The sequence below is a fragment of the Ambystoma mexicanum genome, chromosome 1q, assembly GCF_040938575.1.
Source record: "Ambystoma mexicanum isolate Mex_15411 chromosome 1q, UKY_AmexF1_1, whole genome shotgun sequence".
Classification (NCBI taxonomy): Eukaryota; Metazoa; Chordata; class Amphibia; order Caudata; family Ambystomatidae; genus Ambystoma; species Ambystoma mexicanum.
In genome coordinates, this window is record NC_090922.1 from 1,117,803,582 (window position 1) to 1,117,831,383 (window position 27,802).

At 50.6% G+C, this 27,802-nt stretch overlaps 1 protein-coding gene across 6 annotated transcripts in view; it reads right to left on the minus strand.

Moving 5' to 3' along the window:
- The window catches only part of GPSM2 (G protein signaling modulator 2), an 822,550-nt gene that overhangs the window by 489,847 nt on the left and 304,901 nt on the right, over positions 1-27,802 (minus strand). For all 6 annotated transcript variants that reach the window (XM_069641857.1, XM_069641854.1, XM_069641856.1 and 3 more), the window contains one exon: positions 8,948-9,090. In XM_069641857.1, coding sequence (XP_069497958.1) covers positions 8,948-9,090 — 143 coding nt within the window. The remainder of the gene's footprint in view (positions 1-8,947; positions 9,091-27,802) is intronic.

Genomic DNA, 27,802 nt, shown 5'->3' on the forward strand with positions numbered 1-27,802 from the left:
AAAACCCAAGCAAAGAACTCCACAAAATCATCGCCGAATTCACCAATCCAGCTTGTAATACAACCGTCCCGACCCCGTCACAATCACTGTGTGACTCACTCTCCCTCCACAGCTATTGAAAGGACAAAAACTCTAAACACCAAACTGACTCTCTTACAGCCAACCGACAATCCTCCACCCGTACCGGCCAGCCCGTCAGCTGCAACCTCTACCCGACCAACGTTCGAATCCTTTAGTCCAATATCACCAGAACAATTTCTCAAACTTCTATCTGCCCGCAAACCATCTGGATCCCCCCTTGACCCCTGCCCAGCCACAACCCTTAAAGAAATTTTTGCTTCCACATGCGCTGGAGAACACGCAAGATCTATCATAAATGCCTCCCTTTCCTCCGGTATTTTTCCCGAAGCATTCAAAATGGTACATGTCAACCCTCTAATTAAAAAAGCTTCACTCGACCCTCTCGAGCCCAAAAACTACCGACCAATCTCAACCACCAGATTCCTTGCCAAACTCATTGACCAAACCGCCTACTCTCAACTAAATGCCTTTGTCGAAGCCAACAATCTCCTTGACCCCGCCCAATCAGGTTTCAGAACACGTCACGGAACTGAAACCACCCTAACCTCGATCTGGGACGACCTTAAAATGACAGCTGACTCCGCAGGATGTGCCGCTCTAATCCTTCTCGACCTATCCGCAGCCTTCGACACGATCAACCACTCAATCCTCCTAGACCGCCTCCACTCCCTAGGAATTTGTGGAACCGCTCTTAAATGGATAGCTTCATTCCTCAAAAACAGGCACCAAATAACGACACTCTCCAGCTTTACCTCACAAGCTCGACCAGTCGACACGGGAGTCCCTCAAGGAGCGTGTCTATCCGCCCTCCTGTTCAATCTCTACCTGATGACCCTCCTACCAATAATTCGACGACACTCAACTAATTCTAAAATTCCTGAACTCGAAACCCAACTCCCGACCCGACCTGGCATCCTGCCTCCTTAACATAGAACGCTGGATGACCCAAAACCACCTCTTGTTAAACCCCTCCAAAACTGAAATCATGGTTTGCGGCAACACCGATCTTCTTCCTCACCCACTACCCTGGCCACCCACCATGGGTAACTCACCTACACCCTCCAACACAGTGGAAAATCTTGGGTGCACCCTGGACTCCGACCTAACACTCTCGCGCCAAGTCAACAATGTCTCAAAGTCCTGCCACTACCACCTTAAAACCCTTAGACGCATCTTTCCATACCTCTCATTTCCCAACAGAGTCTCCGCTGTCCAATCAATCGTTATTTCCAGACTGGACTACGGGAACCCCCTTTACCTCGGAATCCACGCCTACCAACTGAATAGACTCCAAAGAGCACAAAACGCGGCGGCCAAAATGCTACTTGCGCTCGGTCCAAGAGACCACGTATCGCCAGCTCTTAAAACACTGCACTGGCTTCCAGTAGCCCGTAGGGTGGCTTTCAAAACCTTATGCCTCTCCCATCGAGCACTGCATAAAACTGGACCTCAATATCTTCAAGACAAACTAATACCTTATCATCCCACTCACACCCTAAGATCAAGCTCAGCCGGCCTCCTGGTAATTCCCAAGACGAACTCAGTCAGGCTAGGCGAATCATCATTCTCAGCCCTGGCTCCAACCCTGTGGAACTCACTCCCACCCCACATCCGCCTAACTGAGGACTTAACGTCCTTCCGCAAACTACTGAAAACCTGGCTCTTCCCCTAAAACCAACCTAGCATCATCACAATAATACCTACCCAACAAACTACCTGAAGCGAGAAAGGACCGCCAAATATACTCGAATGTAAACTAGAAAGACAAATGGATAATAGGAATGGATCATTGAAAAGTGAACCGATGAAAGGGACATAATGAATGAGGAGGGAACAAGTGAATGACATAAATTAAATAGTTAGAATGGATGAAACGTACAGAACAGACAAATACACTAAGTGGAAGCGTGCATGAGTGGAAGAACAGACGACTAGAAAGATCAAATGAGTATGGTGACCGAATGAAGTAGTTGAACATAATAATGCCAATGAGTCTGAAAAATGGTTCAATGTGTAGGGAGGCTGAGCGAATTGAGTGGACAAGGACATATGGAATAACCGAGCACGCAAATACAGAGAAGCGAACAAAACACAAGAGCGCATAGAACTCAGCTGGATAGTGCAAGAGGGCGTAGAACTATATTGAACGGGCAAACGTTTAGACATAAAAATAAATAAATAATTAAAAATAAATAAATAAAAACAGGATTGTGTGCTGAAGATCGGATGAGCACGGAGAGCGAATATGCACGGAGAGCGGATGAGAGTGGAGAGCGGATGAGAGTGGAGAGCGGATGAGAGTGGAGAGCGGGTGAGTGGGGCGAGCGGGTGAGTGGGGCGAGCGGGCGAGTGTGGGGAACGGGCGAGTGTGGGGAGCAGAGGAGCGTAGAGAGAGGTAAGAGTGAACAATGTCTGATTGTGGAAAGCACAGAAGCAAGTGTGGAGAGCGACCGAATATGAACGCTGCAGAAACGTATGAAGTAGTTGAGCAGTGGAGAACGACTGAGTGTATAAAGCAACTGAGTGTGTAAAGCGACGGTGTGTGTAGAGCGGGGGAGTGTGTAGAGCGGGGGAGTGTGTAGAGCGGGGGAGTGTGTAGAGCGGAGGAGTGTGTAGAGCGGAGGAGTGTGTAGAGCGGAGGAGTGTGTAGAGCGGAGGAGTGTGTAGAGCGGAGGAGTGTGTAGAGCGGAGGAGTGTGTAGAGCGAAAAAGTGAATGTGTAGTGTGGATGAGTGTAAGGAGTGGATGTGTATGTGGAGCGAATGAGTGCTTGGTGCGAATGAATATGTGGAGCAGACAAGTGTGTGAAGCGGATAAATGTGTGGTGCGGATGAATGTGTGGTGCGGATGAATGTGCGTAACAGATGATTGCATAGAGTGGACAAATACATAGAGTAGATAAGTGTGTGGAATGGATGGACATATGGAGCAGACGAGTACTATTGTCAAGCCGACTAGTAGTATGTTGTGCCGATGAGTGGGTGGACCGGATGAGCGTTGTCGACTGAACAAGTGTCTAATCTGGACGAGTACGTAGACTGGACGAGTGTGTAGACCGGACGAGTGTCTGGAGCGCACGAGGGTCTGGAACCGACGAGGGTCTGGAACCGACGAGGGTCTAGAGCAGAGGAGTATTTGGAGCGGACGAGTGTATGAGGAGCTGACGAGTGTGTGGAACGAACGAGTGTGTGTAACAAATGAGTGTAGCGGATGAGTGTACAGAACTGAGGAGTATGTAGAGCTGATGAACGCATGGAGCAGATGGGTTTGTAGAGCAAACAAAATGCATTGAACGAACCTACCCGCACGGAACTGTGTGAAATACATATTATGCCTTGGAATGAAGCGAACATTTGAAAAACATACATCATACCACACCCCACGCTTACTCTCTCCCTTACACCACCACTCAACTAGAACACAGAGATACTATGACACCATTCGGTATAACTGTTCTCATGTCTACATTCTCACGCTCACTCCACATCACTCTATGTAAACATTGCTGGTTTTACACCCCCCAGCCAGGCGTCCTCCTCAGGCCTAACGCAGCCACACTCATTCTGGATAAAGCCGGCCAGAGCGAACACATACTCCTGATCTCTCAACCACCACACCTACCGCTAAGAAGCAGCTACCACTTGAATTCCGCACCAGCTGCACACATACCTGGTGCACACACGCACCTTTTAGACTCTCTCTACTCTCTATACTGACCTGAACTTCGGCTCCTAAGGGCGTTCAACTTACCAGCGCCTTCAGACCATACCAATGGTATATAAGGCGCTATATAAATGCAAAATAACATAACATAACAAGTTACTTACCTGTAACTGTAGTTCTCCAGCATGGATTTACATGCTCCTGAATATTTTTTACTTTTTTATTTTTTTATTGTGTTTATTTCACCATGAGAACCTTTACAAATTACATCTTAATTTCAATATATAAAAGGAAATAAAATAAAAAAAATCATATTCCCCGTCGTCAGGCCGGGAACCCTCGGTAAAAGAAAAAACAGTTTCAATTTCCCTTACAAACTATCTTTCTCCTATAAACCAATCACTGAGCTCTGGGTCATACTGCCCCCAGCCAATGGCTGCCCTCTCCCTAAAACCCTCCTCTCGCAGCAATCTTCAGATTTGGTGGCACATAAAGTGGCAGTATGACCAAGAAGAGCCGCAGAGGGGCAGGAGGGAGGGTTCGCATTTTCAATCCATGGCAGACCCATGCCAATGGCTGCCCTCTCCCTAAGACCCTCCTCTGGCAGCAATCTTCAGATTTGGTGGCACATAAAGTGGCAGTATGACCAAGAAGAGCCGCAGAGGGGCAGGCGGGAATGTTCACATTTGAATCCATGGCAGACACATGCTAGAGAACAGCAGTCACAGGTAAGTAACATGTTCCTTCTCCAGCATGGGGTCTGGCATGGATTCACATGCTCATGAATAAAGGATACATAGCAGTACATAAATACATAACCAAAGGTGGCAAGCCTCAACAGAAGCAATTACTCTAACCTCCGGAACAGGCTCACCTTCAAGCGAACAGGTTGCGCAGCACTGTTGGCCAACCCTGTACTCCTCTCTGGAATCCCTGTCGACGCAGTAGAACTTGTGAAGATGTGTGTAGACCTCCACGTAGCAGCCCTGCAGATTTCCAGCAGGGGCACACCAGACAGGAACGCTCGTCACAGCGATCGCTCTGGTGGAATGGGCTCACGGACGGCCGGGCAGCGGTCAGTTTTCCAACCGGTGACAGTGCGTGATACAGCCGGAGAGCCACTTATATATGGAAACCTTGGACAAAGCTTTCCCATGGTTCACATCACAGGACCTAAGTTCACGAACAGTTAAGACCTCTTCTGAAAACTATTTCTGCATGCCACATAGAACCTCAGAGCATGTGCGACATCCAGCAAGTGCAAAGTAATTTCAGCCGGTGACAAAGGTGTCAAAGAACACAGGCAACACCAAAGGTTCATTGAGGTGGAATTCCGACTGAACCTTTGACATGAAGGAGGGTTGCGTCTGCAGCACCACCCTCATGTCGTGAAAAGTCAGATAAGGCTGGTTGCAGGACAGGGCCTGGATTTCACCTACCCTCCTGGCAGAGGTGATGGCCACGAGAAAAGCTGTTTTCCACGAAAGGAACGAGAGAGGCTCGATCCATAGGCTCGAAGGCGGCCCCCAGTACCACATTGCATTCCCACGTCCCGGGGCAGGCACCTTCATCAGCTGAAACAATCGAAACAGTCCCTTGAAAAACTCCTCGACTAGACAGTGTAACCAAAGAGAAGACCGTCCCAGAGACCTGGTGTAGCGGGAGATAGCCCTGAGATGCACTTTGATGGAGGGGTGCACCAGCCCCGCCTATGTCAGGGACAACAAGTACGAAAGGATCTGCAGGGCCGTGACCCTCAGATGTTTGACCTTCTGCGCCCGGCACCACGTCGTGAAATGCTTCCACTTGTCCCCATAGTCGACAACGCTCTGGCCCTGGAAACTACCTCCCTGCAATCTGCCGGTACCTCCTACCCACCGAACTCGAAGGCTGCAGGAGCCAGGCCTTCAGGTTCAGCAATCCTGGATCGTGGCGAGCAGATCCGTGACCACTAGTAGCTTGACTGGAGGTGACGCCGACAGGCTGAGAAGGTCCGACTACCAAATCTGCCATGGCCACGCCGTGGCGACGAGGATCATCCTGCATCAGCACCGTTTGAGTGGATTAATGACTCGCAGCGGGAATGCGTAAAGGAATAGGCTTTCCCACGGGAAGGAAAACGCATCCCACATGCTCCTCGGCTGGTGGAACTTGCTGCCGAATCTCTGGCATTTGGAGTTTGGTGCCATCGCAAACAGATCGATCTGAGGTCTGCCCTACCTGAGGCTGTGCACTTCATCCTACTGAAGCTCCCACTTGTGGCAAGAGTGCAGCTCCCTGCTGAGGGAGTCGGCGATGGTGTTCTTGACTCCTGCCAGCTGAAGAGGAACGAGAAACAACCCATGGGCGGCGGCCCAGTGCCACAAGTCCTGCGCCTTTCTGGAGAGTGCCAGGGATCTGGTGCTCCCTTGCTTCCTGATGTACAACATTGTGGTGGTATTGTTCGTAAAGACCCTCACCACCTTGCCCTTGAGGGAGGGAGGGAACGAACGACTTGATGGCCCAGAATACAGCTCGCAGTTCCAGAACATTGATGTGGAGATCCCTCTCCTCCGGTAGCCACAGGCCTCTTGTGTGGAGACGTCCGGTGTGGGCTCCACGGCCCTTCAAGGAAGCGTCTGTGGTGACCGTCTCCTGGTATGGAGGGCTCTGGAAATCTGTGCCCCCGGCGATGTTGGAGCACATGCCTCACCACTTGATCGCTCGACATAACTCCTCGTCGAGAACAATTCTGTATGCAAACCTGGACACCTGGACCCATCGAGCGTACAGGAATTCCTGAAGGGGCCGCATCAACAACCCGCAGAGTATGATAAGGTAAATACACAACATCATGCCTAGCAGCGACTTGATGGTCCGTACCGTGGCGATCTTCAGTACTAACAGCTGTTGCTCCTTGCCCAAAATGGCCGCTATTCTCTCTTCTGAGGGGGCCGCCAGGCAGGAAACCGTGTTGAGCCTGGACCATAGGAACAGTGCGTTCTGCGATGAAATCAAGCATGACTTTGGATAGTTCACCGAGAACCCCAGATCCGTCAGCAGCCGGACGGTCCTGTCTCTTTGTGCGACAGTGATTTCCCTTGACTTGGCACGGATGAGTCAGTCGTCGAGGTACGGGTACACATGTAACTCTTGCAGACTTAAGTGGGCCGCCACTGGTGGCAGCCACTTTGTAAACACTCTTGGCAGCGACTTCATTCCGAAGGGAAGGGCCTTGAATTGGTAGTGCTTTCCCTGTACGACAAAGATCAGGAACTTCGGATGCTTTGCGTGAATGAGGACGTGGAAGTAAACGTCCTCAAGATCTAGCGACGTCAGGAAGTCCACTTCCTCCAGTTGGACGAGTACGCACTGCAACATGACCATCCTGAATTTTTGGGACTTCAGGAACTTGTTCGAACACCGCAGGTCGAGAATGAGCCTTCAGCCCCATGTCTTCTTTTCCAAGAAGTATCTGGGAGTAGACTCCGCAGCCCCGCAGTCGCTTTGGATCCAGCTCTATCGCCCTTTTTCGTAGCATGACCAGTATTTCCTGCAGGAGCGGAGGGATGTGCTGCTCCTGCCGGGCCACCAGTGGCATCTGCGGACACTTCTGCAACAACTCTAGAGTGTATCCGTGGGCGAGAGCATCCAGCACCAATCGATCAGTGGAGATCTTTTCCCACTCGCTGATTAAGCCCGCCAGCCGGCCTCCCACCGGGGTGCATGGGTGGGGGCCCAACGTCCTGGCCGGTTCAACCCTGCATTGGGGCCTGTGTGCCGCCCTGGGAGCGACGGCGGCTCCCTCCGAAAGCCTTGTAACAACCCCTGTAGGCCTCCTGGGTCGTGGAATGGGAGGGCTAGCGGTAAGAGAACGAACCCCAGCCAAAACTCTTAGACGGTCTGCCGGATTTCCCACCAGAAGCACGAATGGAGGGACGATCTTGCTGAAGCGTGCTAAGGGCCCGGCAGTCTGTGTGTCGGTCTTGATGTCTTGCAATGAATCGTCAACGGCCTTCCCAAAAATGTCCCCATCGACGGGCATGTCCAGGACCCTCATCTGAACTTCCTGTCAAAAGTTGGTGGCTTTCAACCAGCAATGACGACTGAGGTACTGAGGTAGACACCATTTCCCCATCTGTCGGAACCCTGGGTCTGCGATGTTAGGGATCACGATGATGGCATGGTACGATGCCACCTGGCCCTCCTGGAGAATGTCCAGCGCCTTGACCCGCTTGTCAAGAAGAAATTTCAGCAGCAGGGCCATCTTATACCACAGCTCCCAGTCTTATATGGCCAGGATCGCAAGAGCGTTCGCTGCTTTGACCGTCGTTGCAGCTGAGTAGATCTTCTTCCTACCCATGGCGTCCAACAACTATAGAAAGCATATTATGTTTGGACCTCGGCTTCCGAGACCACTTAGACATTGAGTCGTTTGCTTGCAGTTTGAAAATCCAGATGTATGGGGAGGGGATTCATTTAGGAATGGGGGGGGGCTTTGGAGGGGAGCTAAAGGGGAAAGTTTCAAAATCGGAATTACTTGCAGAGGGCACGTCCCTCGTATTGGATTGCACCATTTAATGTTTTGTGGCTTTCAAAATCAATAAAATCGAGTTTACAAAATAAATAAAAAATTAATTAGTACCCCAACGGCTACCATAAATGTACATTGGGCTAATAATGACGTACAATTGGCTGCGCAGAGGCTGTAAATTCAAAGATCCTTGGAGGACTGTGACTAGAACAGGTCTCAAAGATGATGCTTATGGTAGGGGGTTTGTATTGTATCAGTAGTATCTTTGGATAGTTTGAAGGCCACTCATAACAGTACATCAGGTTAACAAAATGTTCTGTTTTTAACAGGTTCTATACTGGCAGCTGGAGAACACTTCAGTGCAGTTTATGATCACACAGAGCATCCATGGTTAGACACAAATAATCTAAGATGGTAATATAGAGATAGAATTGTGATACGTTTTAGCACCCTAAACATTTGAGATCTGTCTAATTAAATTAAAAGGCACACAAAGTACAAATGTAAACCAAGTTCAAGGATCTTGCTTCAGACATTGGCGGATAAGCTGAATAGTTTGCACCCATAAAGAACAATCCATACTAAATAATCATAACATTTACCTCTAGATAGCGTTAAGCTAAATGGTGGCTTGTAACTTGTTAACTGCCATTCTACTAACAAAAATATTAGGACTTGCATGTAAACTTACTCATAGTAGTCTGCGGCTTGTTGTAACGCAGTCTTTACTTCATCAGGAAATTCACCTGGATCATTACTCCCATTGCAGCCAATATGTTTACCCTTTGAGTGATGCACATTTCCCAGATTATAAAGCGCACGTGCCTCTCCAACCTAGAAATGGATTAAGAGATTAAGCCCAATTTTGAAACTGAGACACAACATGAACAATATGTAAGAGTTCCCATGAAAATTAAATTGTCACACACAAAAATAATTTCTGCTCCTCACAAAGGTCAACTCCTCTAACCATTAGCATCTAGCGTCATATTGATTCGATGAAGTTGAAACGTTCACAAGAGGTCAATGAAAATAGCTGACTGAAGGCCAATTAATAGCCAATAATAAAAGAGGCCTTCCTTCCACTGATCTTGAGGGCCAGAGTTGTATAGAAAATATTTTCACTCTACCATTATCTTCAAGAGGAACTTCTAAGACTGGGCTAAACGATTGATGGATAAACCTAAAGAAAATGTGCAACAAATGTGTCCTCTGGGTGACAGAAAGATGGCAGGCAAGTCTAAACTAAACACAAATGTGGGCTTGAAGCTGTGTAGGCAAGTCGAGGCAGGAGGTGCCCCCTGCCCCTCTTCAATCTTGCCCCTCTCAAGTAAAAAGCAAGCATTGATGGAAAAAAGTGGAAACTGGGACAAATGAAGAGCACCTGCCTGCACCAGAGAGATTTAAGGTTGAAAGCTAGGTTTCAGTACAGCGGGTATGGAGCAGCTGGACGAGGAGGTCCCATGCAACAGAGAACAAAATATTAGTGCAGCATCAGTTGGAGATGGAAGTGAGGGACATGATGGTCGGGGAATTGTTGGTTGTAGCCTGGCTACTGCATCAGTGTTTAGGAATGCTGGTGGTTTTCTGGCCGTTGTGCACACCAGCATCAGCATGGCGTTCATCCTGGCATGTGCTGCAATGGAGTAGTGACTTCCCTTGTGCTGCTAGGGAATGGACTATTCATACCCAGTCATGATAGCATGCAAGAAAAAAGTGGGGAATATCTTATTTTGGCAACTAGGTGAACTGCTGCGCTGTTAATCATCAGGAATTAATGGAGCAGTTAATTACAAATACTCTGGGTTTCTCAGAAACATTCAACAGAAGCAACTAGGAGAAGAAAGCACTTTTTGTTTGAACAAATTGCCCTCTTAAAATACTTTGCTGGAATTTTTACCAATGTTAAATATAAATCGGAGTGCTTTTAACAGAAAGACTCTTCTCATTGGTGCTCTGTTGGTCTAACTTGAATGCGGTTCCAGTTTGAGGTCCGGCCCTTAATTCTCTCCCTGGCGTCACTCAACTCTATGACTAACATTTGGAGCAAAAAAAGTGCACAGCCATAGAGTGCCTGTCATCACTACGCTCAACTTGAAGAAAGCAGGACTATCGTGCTGAATTCCCAACCCTTTCTAAATTACCTTTGAGGGTAGCAGGCAGTTAGGGACTGGGCTGGGCTGGTCACTACCTGATGTTCGTCCCAGAGTGATCCTGCAAGCCTGTTACTCCTCTCAAGGCGTGATAAATACATCCGGCCTTATCAGAGGAAGACCAAATTAGTAGATAGAGACTACGAATTCCAAGGTCCATTGAGTCCAGTGAGGAAATTCTGTGGGTCAGATTTATGGACCTCGGAGATCATCTTAAACACTGGTTTAATGAACAGACACTCACATGGGGAAGAGAGCCACTATCAAGTACTGCAGGTTTGTGGTGTACATCAAACAGCAGGAGTGATCTTCCAGACAGCAGTCCCAAGACTACAAACACAGGGTCTCTTATAAACACTCACCTGTCATACCAGAAGCGCTGCCAACCGGGGAGAAGAGCAGAGGACTCACTCTTGTGGAGCCCCTATTCCAATGAAGTGGAACACTTGGCAGGGAAGTGGAACCACACAGACGTGCGTTCCATGTAGACACTCAATCCAAGATGGGCACAAACCCTTGCGCCTAACTTTTCAAGCTTTGTTAGGCAAGTGCAGAGCTAATCAGAGATGTCCCTTCCTGATCCAACGAAGCCCAGTTACAGGTAGGCTAGCAAACAAAGGGGAGGAACAACATCTTCCCCAGCTAAAAAATAGGTGGAAAAAAGCCCAGTATGGCAAAGAACCGTGAAGGAGATAGTTCTTGGGAGCCAGTTGCCATTGGTACAAAAGGAGCCCGATGGAGACAACATCTGGGAGATCAACCAGGGCAAACCCCAATTCCCTTGGTACGACGGCCTATCATCGACACCCGTTTTTTCGACAGGTGTTTGTCCGAAAAGTGTTTGCCAAAAATACACATAGAATTTTGGGGGGGGGGGGGTTCGGAAAGTCAGGAATAGTAAAAAAAAATATGGGGAGGAGATGGCTTGGGGGGACACACCTCACCCAAAAAATGTAGATGCAACTTGCCTAGCTGAGGAACCTATTCATTTGTGGGCCTGATAGGAATTTGGAATCCAGAGACTGAAATCCTTACCCAGAGGGGACTGAAGGGTGATCCACAATAACCTCCACCAGCTACCCGAGGCAGTGGCTGGCCAGGCGCAGGCAGCCCCAGATAAATATTCTCTGACTAGTACGCTAAGCAACGGGGGGATACTGCTCATCACCTGCAGGTGAAAAGCCAAGGCCAGGTGGGACCTAACACTTAAGCAATATGACCCGAGCGGCGGGGGCATTACCGACTCAGGTAATGCCCTGGGGCCCATAGGTATAGGCCCCGAGCGAAGCGAGGGCCTTACCGAAGGCTGCGGGGCATTACCCGAGTCGGTAATGCCCCCGCTGCTCGGGTCATATTGCTATTAGTACCCCGGCCCGCATTATGTGCGTGATCAGGGCACTAAAAGCATTTTATTCTGTCCCGAAACACTGCAGCGTTTCGGGACAGAAGAAACGACCAAGAAAATGGCCGCCGCCATGGAAAGGGAAAACAGAGTCTGTTTTCCCTTTCCATGGCGGCCATCAGGAATTTTTTTTAAAAAAAAGCTTACACGAGTCCCCGGCGGGGGGCGAAGGCAGCCACTCAGCCGCGGGGAGGCTCGGAGCCGGGAGGGCCCCGCTTCGAGCCTCCTCATTGGCTGAGGGGTTGCCACGCCCCCCGCCGGGGACAAAGGCTGTGGAATCCCGACGGAGGGAATCCCGGCCTGGTAACAACTCGGCGAGGGCCAATCAGAATGGCTCTTGCATTCTGATTGCGCCCTCGCCGGTTACTAATACATCATAAAGGACTGTTACATAGAACCAAAGGCTCAGTTGAAGGAGCAATGGAAAGGTTTGACTTAAGAACTCCACACCCTGTTACAAGGGAGCAAGTTGCATCAAGGTCCGGACAGGGACCCACGACCAGAGAGCACTACAAGTAGGCAATCTCTGGTTTGCTGAGGGGTAAGAGAAAATGGCTATTGCAATTTAGGGGACCAAAAGCCTACCTCAATCAGTGACCAGTAAGATCCCAGAATGAGGAAAGACCACAGCCAAGCATTGACGCTAACCAGACAATGGCTGAATGGGCAGTAGCCAGGCCGAGTAAAGCTCTGAACGCCTTTCTTCAGGAACACTATAAAATGTGCTAGCATAGGGATGGGCTTCTAAAAAATGATAGGTATGGACGATTTTGTTGGACCACCGTTGGAACTTTCTATTGATTAGACTAGGGGAGCATTAGTTGGGGGCTGCTTAGGGTAGGTTATAGTTTGTTTGCCATCGGTTTGGATCCTGTGACAAATCGAGTCTCTTCTCCCAAAGAGGGACTCCCGTTCCCCCCCCACCCCTCCTTTGAGGCAAGTGAGGTGAGCCTGCTCAGCAACACCCTCCCCAGGGGTCGAGGCAAGTGCGATCTCACTGGGAGAGACTTCCCCTTAGGGGACACAGACTCCCGTTCCTGTGAGGAACTTCCTGGAACAAGAACTATGATGGCATATATAGGGCGGTCTAACCTATCAAATAATGTTTAATACCAAGACTGGAATGAAGAAGAAGCTAACAGATGATATTATCCAGAAGAAAGAAAAACTGCCTCTTTAAACAAAATTAACCAATTCACTGTGACTAGTGGTGTAAAAGACAAGCACTCGTCAGGTAGAAAGCAAGAAGAGGGACTAGAGGAAATAGTAATGTGTTGAAGCTGGGGAGGTCTCCTGAGAACGTGAACCTGGGAGGAGACGGAGCCACTGCAGGAGCTGAGCCCGCAAAGTGCGAAGTTGCTGGGAAGAAGCACACAGAACGCTGAGAAAGCAGCATAGCCTAGAGCCTGAGACAAGTGGGGCTTGAGAGTTGGTGGTAGTGCAACCCCAAGATAGCTCCAGTGAGTAGCCTGCCCTCCTAACAGTGCTGATAACGCTGCAGGGAAGCCGCAGTAAGCAGCACAGCTCCCCTTTGAAATACGGAGAAGCCGAGAGGAAAAGCAAAGTACGACAAGGGCGCTGAGAACGGCTCGACGGTGCGGTGGAGGAACGGAACAGAAGCAATGCCTGTGAAAGCCCCAGAGACTTTCCCTGATAATAAGGAAGGTAACAGGGGACATGGGAGGCACGGGAAGTAAACCAACGATCGTGGAATGAACCAGAAAACTCATCTCAGTACGAATGAGAAAAACGTGGCAGTAAACTTGATGAATCTGGACTGTGATAACGTGAAAAGAGAATAATAACGCTCCATAGAATGGAGGTGAATGAAAGTGAACATCAATCAAGAATATTCTCAATGAAAGCGAGAAGAGATTAGAACCAATATTAACGGATTTGAATACTTGCACTGAGAAAAAGTGAATAATGAGATAACCATCAGAGTGAATAATAAAGCGGGTATATCTCTACGCTGGGAAGAAGGGAAATCAAATGTTTTGTCAAAAGCAAAAGAGTGGGAGATGAGGAAGTAAGAGTATGAGGAACTGCAGACCAGGGTAGCCTTCATGATAACATCAATCTGAGTCCAAGGAGAGGCACCCCTAAAGTGTAAAGTAAATATACCAACCTGAGGAAGGAGTTACACAAATCGATAAGGAACAAAGTTAATTACCCGCAACTCTTGTTCTCCAGCATGGGTCTGGCATGGATTCACATGCTCATGAATATTCCCTGTTAGACTGAATCTTTGGTAAAAGAAAAAGAGTTACACTTAGCCTGAAAACTGTATTTTACTCTATAACCAATCATACTGCCCCCATCCACTGGCATTCGTCTCCCTAAACTCCACCCCGGTGGCCATCTTCAAATTTGATAGAGCATGTAAAGTGGCAGTATGAACAAAGTATAGCCATAGAGGGGAAGGAGGGAGGGTTTGCATGTGAATTCATGCCAGACCCAGTCTGGAGAACACATGTTCTCCAGCATGGATTCACATGCTCATGAATACGATTACATAGCAGTAAATACACACAACCACGGGAGGTGGCAAGACTCAACAGAAGAAATACACTTATCCCTGGAATAGACTCACCTCAAACAAACAGGTTGCATAGCAACGCTTGGCAGACCCGGAACTCCTCCCTGGAATCCCTGTCGACGCAGTAGAATCTCGTGAAGGTGTGGATGGACCTCCATGTAGCAGGCATGCAGATGTCAAGCAGGGGTACACCAGTGAAAAACACGGTCATTGCTGTGATGGCTATGGTGGAATGACCTCTCGGCCGGCCTGGAAGAGGACTGTTGGACAGATGATGACAGTGCATGATGAAGCCGGAGAGCCACCTGGATATGAAAGCCTTGGACAGGGCCTTCCCATGATTTACAGGTCGAGCATTCCTTAAGGGTTGAGATGTCTTCCGAAAGTCCTTTGTGCGTGCCACATAAAACTTCAAGGCATGAGCATCGTTCAGAGAATGCAATGTCCTTTCCGACGGCTTAGCACGTTTCAGGAAGAAGACAAACGATTGATGAGATGGAATTCTGAAAGAACCTTCGGCATTAAAGGTGGGGTGGGTCTGCAGCACCAACCTTGTAGCGTTGAGCGACAAGTTCGGCTGCTTTCAAAAGAGGGCCTAGATTTCCCCAGCCCGCCGGGCCGAGGTAATAGCTACCAAAAAATCCAGCATCTAGAAGAGAAGCTGCAAAGGGGCCTGATGCATTGGTTCAAAAGAGCCCCCATGAGCGAAGTCAAAACGGCGTTGAGCTCCCAAGCCAGAGCAGTAGCCTTCACTGGTAGAAAAGTCCTGAAGAGGCCTTTAAGGAACTCCTTGACGAGACTGTGCAACCATAGAGACGGCCTACCAGGCGTCCTGGATTAACGGGATATGGCAGCCCAGTGCACCTTGATCGAGGCATGAGCCAGGCCAGTCTTGGCCAGGGAAAGCAGATATGGAGGTGAGCTGCGAAGCTGTGACTCACAGCAGTGTAATCCTCTGAGTTGTGCACCACATTGTGAAGCGCTACAAATTGTGACCGTAGATTGACAAAGTAGAAGACGCCTTGGCCAGAATCTTTTTGCGTTCCAGTTCGAGAAAGTAAAAGCCCAAACTCTAGGGCTGCAGGAGCCAGGCCATGAGGAGCAGCAATGCTGGGTCGTGGTGCAGTATTGTTCCGTCTTCTCTGACAAGCAGGTCCGCAGGTGGAGGTAGGCGGATGGACAGAGACAACAAAAGACGGAGCAGGTCCGGGTACCAGATATACCTAGGTCACGCCAGAGTCATGAGTATCATCCTGAAATGACTATGTCCGAGTATTGATGCCACATAGCAGGAGTGGAATTGGAGAGAAGGCATTCTCCGGTGTGGGCCCCCACCCTTCCAGGGAGGTGACCGTGGTAACCGTGGCCTTAAATGGAGGTATCTGGAAATGAGCCCCTTTCGTGAGATGTGGGCATGCCTCCCCGCCCCCCACCATCGAAGAGCTTGTTGGAACTCCTGGTTGGGAACAACTACTGAAGAGTTCTCATCTAAAGTCTGCACACTGGGACAAGGTGGATGCAGGAGGAAATCATGCCCAACAACAACTTGATGTCTCGCACTGTTGCATTATGCGCAGACGATGGCCGTCACCCTCCCCTCCAAAAAGGGTCGCCAAGCATGCAACCATGTTGAAGCAGGCACTCGGGAACAGAGCGTTCTGAGATGGCGCCACGCAGGACTTCAGATAGTTGATGGAGAATTCAAGATCCATGAGAAGGCGTATGGTCTCCGTGCGGGCCGGTTTGCCAACGCGCGGGAGTGGATCAGCCAGTTGTCTAGATAAGGGTAGACGTGGATCCCATTGAGGCGCAGATGCACTGCCACTTAAGCCAAACACTTCGTAAACACTCTCAGTGCTAACTTCAGGTCGAAGGCAGGGCCTTGAACTGATAGTGCTGTCCCCGGACCACGAACTGTAGTAACTTCTAATGCTTTGCATGAACGTGGAAGTAGGCGTCCTCTAGGTCCAAGGTTGCCAGGAAGTCCCCTTTCTCCAGCTAGTAGAGCATGTGCTGCAACGTGACCATCTTGAAATTCAGGGATTTCAAGTATTTGTTGAGGAGTCTTAAATCTAGGATTGGCCGCCACCTTCCTGACTTCTGCCGTACCAGAAGAACAAGTTACTTAACCCTGGTAATGTTCTTTCAACTGGATGTTCCTCCCACGTATTCATCTTTGATAATCAACATCCAGCTTCAGCTTCTTTGGAATTTTTTTTTTTTGGCAGAGGACGCTGTGCGTCGATGCAGTCGACTCGATGTCCCTCGAGGGACTCTGTCTCGAGGATGATGTCATCAAAGGTATATATAGCACACTCAGCGCCCGTTGGCTTCAGTTCTGTTTTTTTCTTTCAGTAGAACTACCAACATAAACACATGGTTGACCATACTAAGCTTTGAAGGAGCAGAAGCTGTAATAGCATGGGAAATTCTACTGTGGGGTAGGCTGGGAGGGACATGAGAAATACGTGGGAGGAACATCCAGTCGCAAGAACGTTACCAGGGCTAAGTAACTTGTTCTTCGAATGGATTGTGCCCTCCCACGTATTCCTCATCTTTGATAGATTCCCAAAGCAGTATTTGTTTTGGTGGAGGGAGTAAGAATTTTATCAAGGGTTTCAATGAACCGAATGGAGGACAAGTTTTCCAAAGCTTCCATCCTGACTGAGGGAAGAATCAAAGCAGTAATGCTTCGTGAACGTATGTATTGAAGACCACGTAGCTGCCTCACAAAGAACAAGTTTCTTACCTGTAACTGTTCTCCAGCATGGGTCTGGCATGGATTCACATGCTCATGAATATTCCCCGTCGTCAGGCTGGGAATCCTCAGTAACGAAAAAAATCAATATCAGTTTCGTTTCTGATCTGTCTTTCTTAGTAGTAACCATTCACTGGTCTCTGGGTCATACTGCCCCCAGCCAATGACTGCCCTCTCCCTAAGCCCTGCCCCTGGCAGCCATCCTCAGATTTGGTAGCACGTAAAGTTGCAGTATGACCAAGTGAAGAGCCGCAGAGGGCTAGGAGGGAGGGTTCGCATGTGAATCCATGCCAGACCCATGCTGGAGAACAGTTACAGGTAAGTAACTTGTTCCTTCTCTAGCATGGGGTCTGGCATGGATTCACATGCTCATGAATATAAGAATAGATAGCAGTACACAAATGCACAACCACGGGAGGTGGCAAAGGCTCAATATTAAGCATCACATAAACTCAACATTAAGCAACTCTTACCTCCTCATAAGGCCCACCTTCAGGCGAACAGGTTGTGCAGCACTGCTTGGCCGACTCTGGACTCCACCCTGGAATCCCGGTCGATGCAGTAGAATCTCGTGAAGGTGTGCGTCGACCTCCACGTAGCAGCCCTGCAGATGTCCAGCAGGGGCACACAAGACAAGAACGCCGTGGTAGCAGCGATCGCTCTGGTCGAATGGGCTCTCGGACACCGGGCAACGGTTGGTTTGCCAACCGGTGACAGTGCATGATGCAGCCGGAGAGACATCTGGAAATGGAAGCCTTCGAGAGGGCCTTCCCTTGGTTCACAGGTCCAAATTTCACAAACAGCTGTGACGTCTTCCGAAAACTCTTCATGGGGTCCACGTAGAACTTCAGCGCTCTAGCTACATCCAGCGAGTGCAACGTCCTCTCGGCCGGCGAAAAAGGTGGCGGGAAGAAAACTGGTAACACCAAGGGCTCGTTGAGGTGGAAGCCGACGGCACCTTGGGCATAAAGGAGGGGTGCGTCCACAGCACCACCCTCGTCTCGTGAAAAGTCAAGTATGGAGGCTTGCAGGATAGGGTCTGGATCTCTCCCACTCGTCGTGCGGATGTGATGGCCACAAGAAATGCTGTCTTCCACGACAGGAACTTCAACGGTGCCACATGCAGAGGCTCGAATGGTGGCCCCATGAGCCTGGTCAGCACCACGTTGAGCTCCCACGCCGGGGCCAGAGCCTTCACCGGCGGGAACGAACGGAACAGTCCTTTCATAAATTCCTTCACCAGGCGATGAGACCACAGGGATGGCCGTCCTGTAGTTCTGGTGTATCGGGAAATCGCTGCCAGGTGTATCGTGATGGAAGCATGCGCTAGTCCCGCCTTGGCCAGCGACGGTAGGTACGGTAGCCCCTGAGGGGCCGTAATCTGTAGAGGGTTAATCTTCTGTGCACGGCACCAGACAGAGAACCTCTTCCACTTGTGTCCGTAGCACTTGAGAGTTGAGGATGGCCTGGCCTTTGCAAGAACCTCCTTGCAGTCCGCCGGGATATCGTACCCTCCAAACTCTAGTGCTGCAGGAGCCAGGCCTGCAAGTTCAGTGACTCCGGGTCGTGATGAAGGATGGCGCCTCCCTCTCTGGAGAGAAGATCTGCGTCCATCGACAGTTTGACTGGTGGGGATGCTGACAAGTCCAGAAGGTCCGGGAACCAGATCTGTCTCAGCCACGCCGGTGCGACGAGGATCCTCCTGCACTGGGACCTCTGGAGTTGGTTGACGAGTCGGAGCAGCTAACGGCAACAGAGGGAACGTATACAGGAACAGGCCGTCCCAGGGGAACGAGAAAGCATCGCCCATGCTCCTCGGCTGGGGAAACCTGCTGGCGAACCTCTGGCACTTGGAGTTCGTCGCCGTCACGAACAGGTCGATCTGGGGTTTGCCCCATTGCTGTAAGAGAAGATCCACTTGATCCTGGCTTAGTTCCCACTGGTGGCACGAGCGCAGCTCCCTGCTGAGTGAGTCGGCGATGGTGTTTTTTTATCCCTGCTAGATGAAAGGGCACCAGAAACATCCCCTGGGCAACGGCCCAATGCCACAGATCCTGGGCTTCCTTGGATAGTGCTGGGGATCTGGTTCCTCCCTGCTTCCGGATGTAGAACATCGTGGTGGTGTTGTCGGTGAAGATCCTCAACACCTTGTCCTTAAGGGACAGGAGGAACGACTTGAGGGCCCAGAACACTGTTCAGAGCTCCAATATGTTGATGTGGAGCGGCCTCGCCTCTGGGAGCCATAGGCCTCTTGCGTGAAGATCTCTGGTGTGCGCTCCCCACCCCTCCAGGGAGGCATCCGTCGTCACCGTCATCTGGTGTGCTGGGGTCTAAAAGTCCATGGCCGCCGTGAGATGCGCGCGGGTGCCCCACCAACGGATTGCTTGGCGGAAAACCTCGTTGAGCGAGATCCTGTCCTCGAAGCTGCCCGCCGCTTGCATCCAGCGGGCGCCGAGGAACTCCTGTAGGGGACGCATCCAAAGCCTGCACAGGCGCACCAGATAGATGCACGAGGACAGCATTCCGAGAAGGGACTTGATGGACCTCTCCCTGGCCACGTCCATGGCCAGCAGACGCTGCACCTTGCCCAGGATGGCCTTCGTCCTTTCCTCAGACGGCGAGGCCAATCACGCTACTGTGTCGAGCTTGGCTCCCAGAAACAGTGCGACCTGCGATGGAACCAGGTGGGATTTGGGGAAGTTGATGAAGAATCCCAGGTCCGTGAGCAGCCGGACGGTCTTCGCTGTGTGTTCGACGGCGAGTTCCCTTGTCCTTGCTCAGATGAGCCAATCGTCCAGGTAGGGGTAGACGTGGATCCCCTGCAGGCACAGCCGCGCCGCCACCGGTGCTAGGCACTTGGTGAATACCCTGGGCGCCAACTTCAATCCGAATGGGAGGGCCTTGAACTGGTAGGGCCATCCTTGGACTACGAACCTGAGAAACTTTCGGTGTCCTTTTAGAATGGGGATGTGAAAGTACGCATCCTCCAAATTCAACGACGATAGGAAGACGCCCTCCTCCAGCTGGCCCAGCATGTACTGGAGGGTGACCATCCGGAACTTCTGTGCCTTGATATAATTGTTTAGTTGACGCAGGTCCAGGAAAGGACGCCATCCTCCCGTCTTCTTTCTGACTAGGAAGCATCTTGAGTATACTCCGGTGTCCCAGAGCCTCCTTGGGACGAGCTCGATGGCTCTTTTCTTGAGCATCGCCCTTACCTCTAACAGCAGTTGAGGGACGTGGTTTTCCTTCCTGGCCACGGGAGGAATGCAGGGACACTTCTTTAGAAATTCTAGAGTGTTCCCGTGGGCCAGGGCATCCAGCACCCAACGGTCAGTAGAGATGGACTCCCACGCACTGACGAACTTCGTAGCCGGCCTCCCACCGGGGTGCTCCGGTGGGGACCCGATGCAACGGCCGGTTCAATCTTGCTTGGCAGCAGCCTTGCCGCCTTGGCCTCCCTGGCGATGACGGCGAGATCCACCCGACTTGCCTCGTCCCCTGTAGGCTTCCTGCGACGAGGAGCGGGCCGCCTGACAGTATGTTGAGGAGCCACCGCCGAATCCTTTGGAGGCACCTTGCTTGCCTCCGGAGTTCCGAAAGGGCGGCCGTCGTGGCTGCAGAACTCCCAAAGCCCGAGCCGTCTGTGTCGGTCTTGATGGCCTGCAGTGACTCATCCACTGTGTTTTCAAACAGATTGTTCCCATCGAAGGGCATGTCCAAAACCTTGGCTTGCACATCTTGGCGGAAATGTGTCGCCTTGAGCCCCCCCCGAAGGTAAACGCCGTTGCCCAACTGGCGGAAAGCGGTGTCGGCAATATCCGTGGCTACCGTTATGGCATGGTCCGATGCCACCTCACCTTCCTGTAGGATCGCCAGGGCCTCTGCCCTCTTGTCATCCGGTAGGAAGTCCAACAGGGGGCGATCTTGTACAACAACTCCCTGTCGTAGCGGGCCACAATAGCTAGGGCGTTGGTCGCCTTAACTGTCGTCGCCGCCGACGAGATGACTCGTCGTCCCATAGCGTCCAGTTTCTTTCCCTCGCCGTCGGGTGGGGAAGTAGAAGTTGAGGCCGACGCCCCCCTGCTTTTTTCTTGGCTGCCGCCGAGATGACCGAATCCGGGGTCGGTTGTGCCCTAAGGCACAAGCGAGTGGCCTCAGGGACCCGGTACTTCTTCTCGTACTGGTCCCTCATGGCAGGTGTCGTGGACGGGTTCTTCAGAAGAACAAGTCCCTCGTCCCAGATGTCATCCAGCAATGGCACCGCGAGGATTGTCTTCCTTTTGGCCTTGCGTCGTTGGTAGAGGAATCCTTCCTCCTTTTGTTCTTCGGGGCAGAGCTGGAAAAGCTCGGATGCCCTGGCAATCATGGCGTGGAAGGAGCCAATTTCATTGGGCGGGGAGCCCCGAGGAGGTGGTGGTGGGAGGTCCGTCCCGTCATCACCCCTGTCGTCATCTGTCCCCGTTGTGGCCGTATCTGTTCCTGTGTCATTCCCAGGGATAGGGGAAGGAGAAGGAGACAACGGCTGAGAAGGCCGTGAGGGCTGGAAAGGTGGGGGTGGATGAACTCTCCTCCTCTTGTTTGGAGGGCTTCCCGACGGGCCCGGTTCCGCTGGGTCGTCCGTTGGAGGTAGGGGCAATCTCGTCCTCATCACCGTGCATAAGGTTTGGATTGCCATCAAAATGGCCACCGAGTTGTCTTGTGGCTCAGGTTGCGACGCGCGCGATGGTTGCTCCTCCTCCACAGGAGCCTCGTTGGTGCTACCGTCACTTTCTTCGTCCCCCTCGTCGGGATTCCTCCCGTGGGTCGGGGCCTCCCCAAACTTCCTGTTGAGGCCCTCCACAACTTCCACCAATTCCTCCTTCGAGGCTGTGTCTGTGTCCTTAACGGCCACCGCCCCCCCCCTTTTTCCACCGGGGTCTTCACGAGGGTCTTCTCGATGGGCTGAAAACAGGATTCCCTCCGCAGAGGCAGGAAAACTCTGGGTCCCGAGGTTGCCTCCACTGGGGTAGCCTCCACAGGCTTTGCCAGGGCCGTCGTGACTACCTCGGTTCAGGCCTTAGCCGGGTGAATCAAGGCCTTCACCACCCTGGGTGCGCTTGAGGCCTTCAGCTTGGGGGGAGGGTCTCCGCCTCGCTCCCCCTCGGCTGGTTCCTTTGAGATCGACCGGGGCCTCTCCAGAAGCTTAGCCGGGTTCTCTGACTTTCTCTTCCCCGAGCCAGAGCGTTGGCTCATAGGTGTAGGTGCGCCCTGCCTGGCAGTCGAGGAGCCCGACCGTTCGGTGCTCCCGGTGCCTGCGGACTCACAGTGCTTTGCCTGCTGCTGGGCCCCTGTCGCCGGAGTGCCCTCACAGGACTTAGAAGACTGCTCAGACTTCTTCTTCTCACCTGCTGGGCTCTTTCCTTCCAGCCAGCTGGCGAGACGGGTCCGACGATCCCTCATAGTCCGATCCGTCATGTTCATGCAAAACGCACAGTCCTTTTCCACGTGAGTTTTGTCTCCGTGAAGGCAGTAGAGGCATCTCGAATGCTCGTCCTCCTTGAACACATTCTGTAATCCGCATCCAGGGCAGTTCCTAAACAGCTTGGATCCGGGTCTCGAGCTTCCATTCTCCTGGGCCATGTCCACGAGGTAGGCCTCAGAAACCTCTGGAATCCTCCGAGAAGCGTAACTCGACGAAAACTTCGCCTTTGAGGGGCGTATAAAATTCCAAAACGGTTCCCTGTTGATCAGAAGTAGATACGGTGGAGCTTGAGGCTCGATTGACCGAAAAAAGTGAGAAATCTCTTGGAAAAAAAACGCGAAACGCAGTAAAAGCTCGAGAGCAATAGCACGAGGACTCCCAACACTTGAACGTGCAGTAAAAATCTGAGTATGGCTGCCAGGGGCGGGGCTTAGGGAGAGGGCAGTCATTGGCTGGGGGCAGCATGACCCAGAGACCAGTGATTGGTTACTACTAAGAAAGACAGATCAGAAACGAAACCGATACTGATTTTTTCTTTACCGAGAATTTCCAGCCTGACGACGGGGAATATTCATGAGCATGTGAATACATGCCAGACCCCATGCTGGAGAAATGTTTTTAATAGGAACACCTCTTTTCTGGGCCAAAGAGATAGCCATGCCCCTGGTGGAATGGGCCCTCAAACCTTCTGGAGGATTTTTGCCCGGCAGCCAGTAGCATTCTGGAATTGCCAGAATGATCCATCTTGATAAGGACTTTGTTACAGCCTGACCCCGTCTGTGACCTGTACAACCTATAAAAAGTTGATCATCCAGACGAAGTTTGGACAATCTAGAAATGTAGAAGCTTCGAGCACCACATGGATCTGATCTATGCAATCTCTCTTTGTTAGGGAGAATTCTCTCTTTAGGCTGAATTTCCTAACCTAGTGAGTCCCCCAGCAGCTTTGCTGGATTTCTGGAGTTTGTTTTTTTCCTCCTGCCAAGAGTGAGACTCTTTTTCTCCCACTCTTGGACATGATATATGGTATTCCTTTGACTGGTAATGTGTTTTATGGGCTATGGGGTCCTTTACTCCACAGGGTCTCATGTTTTTTCTCTGTGTGTCACACAGCACCCTCCGTGCAGTAACACAGGGGCGTCATAGTGACCCCCAACCCTAGACTCCATACCCTGGGACTGACTACTGTCTCCCAGGGCATGTAAAGTCACCATTGGCTTTACTAGTCCCAAATCATTAACAGAAACCAGTACAAACCATCATATTGTGGACATACTGGTCGGGGCAATTCGGTTGCCCCGGGGTCTGTTAGTCGAGGGGGCACGTCTCCGTCCCCCCTGATCGAGTTTTGGCTGGTGGCAGTGGAAACTACTTTTTATATTCGACCGCGAATATTCTATGGGATTTTCCCATTGTTCGAGGCTACCAACTTTAATTATTTAATTCTCATTGCCTCGACCATACCGCCGGTTTATTTAATTAATATTAATTCTCTGGTTGGTATTTTTTGCCAAGACTCAATTCTAAAATGGCGTCTGTGTTCTCTTCTGTGACTCCAACCCAAGTCGAGCCCTTAGTTCCACTTTTTGGCGGGCTTCTCCAAAGAAGCCTCCAAAAGTGGCGCCACTCTGTCTGGGTACCACAGGGGGTGTGGGAGGGGGTTTAGGCACCCTGGACCGAGTTACCCTGGTAACTCAGGTCGCACTCTTGTGTGATTGGCCCAAGTGGTGAGCCGGCCGGCTCACCACTTAGCATGTTTGATTGACAGCTAGGCTGAGTGAATGGGGGTATGCTGCATAAAAGCAGGGCTTTGGGGACTGGAACTTAGTCGCCACAGGACCTGAGAATCCGACGAGGGAGAAGCTGAGCCGACCTACCACGATGACACCACCGGTGGAGCCCTGCAGAACTGACTCACCACTTCCCGACGACAGAGAAGATCTCCCGGCTGGAGAGGCTTCTTCCCCTGACTGGTGGGCACAACCAGTTTACCTTTCTTTCTTCGCACCCCAGCCTGATTTGTGGTCGAACTGCCCGTGCCAAGCACCCCGGCAGCCGGATAGCCACTCACCACTGAACCGCGAATCAACGGACCGCTCCTTGTACCTGAGAAACTCTGCGGCTGGTTTCTTCCCTGGCAGTGCAACGGACTCCTGTCTTCCTCCCCGACGAGATCCTCTCTTCCCCCGGACGAAGCACAGACTTGGATCCGCTGCCAGGAACAACTGCCCCCGCTGGAGCGTTCTCACTACTTTAAGGTACCGTGTCCACCAGGCCTCCCTTTCTAAAGATTGCTACAAGGTAATAATAACTCCTTAACCTTCTGGACTGGGCTGGCCGCCTTGACCCTCTAACTGGTCCCTTTCTGTGGTCCAACTCCTTTTTGAACCCTTACAAGACTTTTGTGCACTGCAACCGTGTGACCTTGGACACATTTCGTTTGGGTCCTCTGAAAGTGGATCCGGCCTCTTGAACTATAACTTCACGGTTTTACTTTGCCTTCCTCTCTTGTTGTGTTCGTGAAAAAGTGTTGGAATCTGTTTCAATTTGTTCTCTGCTTTTCTCTCCCTTTTTAAAACGAACTATTAGAGTGCCATCTACGTTAAGCGCTCACCGCTGTCTGAAAATAAGTGGGCTTTACTTAAGACTTGTCTAATATTCTTTTAAGGAAGTGTATATCTTTTAGTGACCGTGTTTCTAAATTGCTTATTATTAGTGCCCGTGTGTTTTTCTAGATGTGGTTTGAAATAAATAATGATATCTCTTTTACACCAAGCCCTGGTCAGTGTTTACTTGTTCTATTGTGTGCTCTTGACCTATTGTGAATACTCTGTATACTGCCTAACTCTTCTTGAGGGAAGTCTGACTGCTCAGCCACAGCTACCAAGTGAATCTGTGTGGTACAGACTGCTACCAAGTGGGTTTACTGCCAAACACCTGTAGTCCTAAATCTTTTGCAGTGGTCCCAGAGGGAACTGCACAGGTTTCTGCCTAACACTCTTCCTCCTTGCTAGGATGAGGTGGAGGATATAGAAATCTGAAATAATTTTAGGCAAAAATGAAGTTTTAACCCTCAGGACGACCGTGTCCTTGTGGAATACCATAAAGGGGGGTTTAGATGATAGTGCCTGCAACTCACTCACTCTCCAGGCTGAAGTTCGTGCTACTAACAAAATGGTCTTGAATGTTAGTAACCTTAACGGACGTGAATGTAGAGGTTCTAGTGGTGCACACATTAGGAATTTTAACACCAAATTAAGGTGCCAAACAGGAACCTGAAAAGGAGATGGGGAACACATTAGTGAGTCCCTTCAGAAATTCTATCACCAGTAGAATCTTAAAATAAGAAGTTTCTTCAGACGAGTGCTTAAAGATGGAAAGTGCCGCTAGATAGACTTTAAATGTTCCAACCTGGAGCCCCAGATTGGCTAGCTATAGTAGAAAAGATAAAAATTCTGGTGCTTTGCATAATAAAGGGTCTACATTCTTGTCCCTGCACCAGCTGCATATTTTGTTCCAAAGGCAGCGGTACAAGGACTTTGTTACTGGCCTTTTTGGCTGAAAGCAAAATCTCCATTACGTCATCCGGGAGGCCCCAATGCTTGTATCTCAGCCTCTCAGAAACCATGCATGAAGGCTGAGAGTCTTGATCTCTGGATAGAGAACCCGACCCTCATCTCACAAGAGAAGGTCCTCTCTTTGTGATAGATGTATTGGAGGGCAGATGGACATGTCCAGAAGGTCCAGGTACCACGTCCTCCTGGCCCAATCGGGGCAATTAAGATCAAGTGTTTCCTGAACTTTCTCAACCTCCTGATCATGTGAGGAATGATGTGGACTGGAGGAAACACATACAGGAATGGAAACTCCCAGTCCGCCACGCATGTGTCTGCTAGAGCTCCTCTTGGGGGAAATTTCCTGGAGCAGTATGGTGCGCACTTTCGGTTCACACTGGTCACAAATAGATCCACTCGAGGGGTTCCCCAAAGGGTGACCATCTCTAGAAGGACTTCCTGAGCTAGTTCCCACTTGTGGGAGAGTGTACTCTGCCTGCTTAGAGCATCTGCCGCCGTGTTCTCCTCCCCGGCTAGGTGAACTGCTGACAGGGAGATTCTTTCTTGAATTGCCCAATACCAGAGCTGCATTGCCTCTCTGCACAGTGATAGTAACCCTACAGCTCCTCTCTCGTTGGCCTCTGTGTTCTTCGTCATTATCAGGACATCCTTTCCTCGTACAGAGGGCAGAAATGCTTTCAGCACATGTCTGATTGCTCTCAGCTCCAAAGGATTGAGGTGTAGTTTGGACTCTGATGAGACCACCGACCACTGATTGTCAGGATCATTGGCGTGGACTCCCCAACCCGTGAGTGGGGCGTCCTTTGCTAAGATGGATTTCTGAACTCCGACCCGGTGGGCAGAGGTTCAGGAGGCCAGCCTAGTTTCTTGGAATAGGGTATCCTTCTGGACAAGCCAGACCAATCAAGGGAGCTTGGCGGCGGTCAAGACTAGGTCTCAGGAGGGGTGAGGGTGACTGAAAGACCTCAATGAGCACACAGAGTAAAGGATACTTACAAAACACTCCCAGTCAGGTGAAGATATATTAAAAATACATATACATTTATTTCAAGGCCTTTGAGTTTCAAACACACAAATAAAATCACGAAATACTATTTAGACCAACACAATACTATCAAAATACATATATACAAGACCAATGGGGTCAAAAGGGTTAAAGCATCAAATGGGTCCACAACCTAAAAGGGGGTGCATGGAGTTAAAGGCAGTGCAAATAGTCCTTAGCCCCTTCTACAACCAACACTCCTAACTAGGAGGCAGTCCGATCCCTAAGAAGAGAGGAGCCTAATGCTCAAAAGTACAGGCAATGCAAGCGCACGCGTTAGTTCCAATTGGAAAAACGAGGTCTCTTCAGGGGTCTCTAGCAGCCCAGGAAGGTGGGAGAGGCGATGAAGAATAGGTTCCCACTATTCGAGGAGGGTCTCCACTTGAGGGCAGAGTCGATTCCAAGAGTTGGCAATAGTTTGCTAGTTCGCACTAGCAGTGGAAAGGAGAGGGGCCCCCAGGGGTCACTCATGCGTAAAAATTGATGGAGGCGCTAGGGGCCACCGGCTAGGGTTGCGATTACTCACTGACCCCCGGCGCACACCGGACCAAACTTCAGCAGTAGAGTCCACTTCGGTTGCAGGTTCAAGTGCGGCAATTTGGCGCCTCTG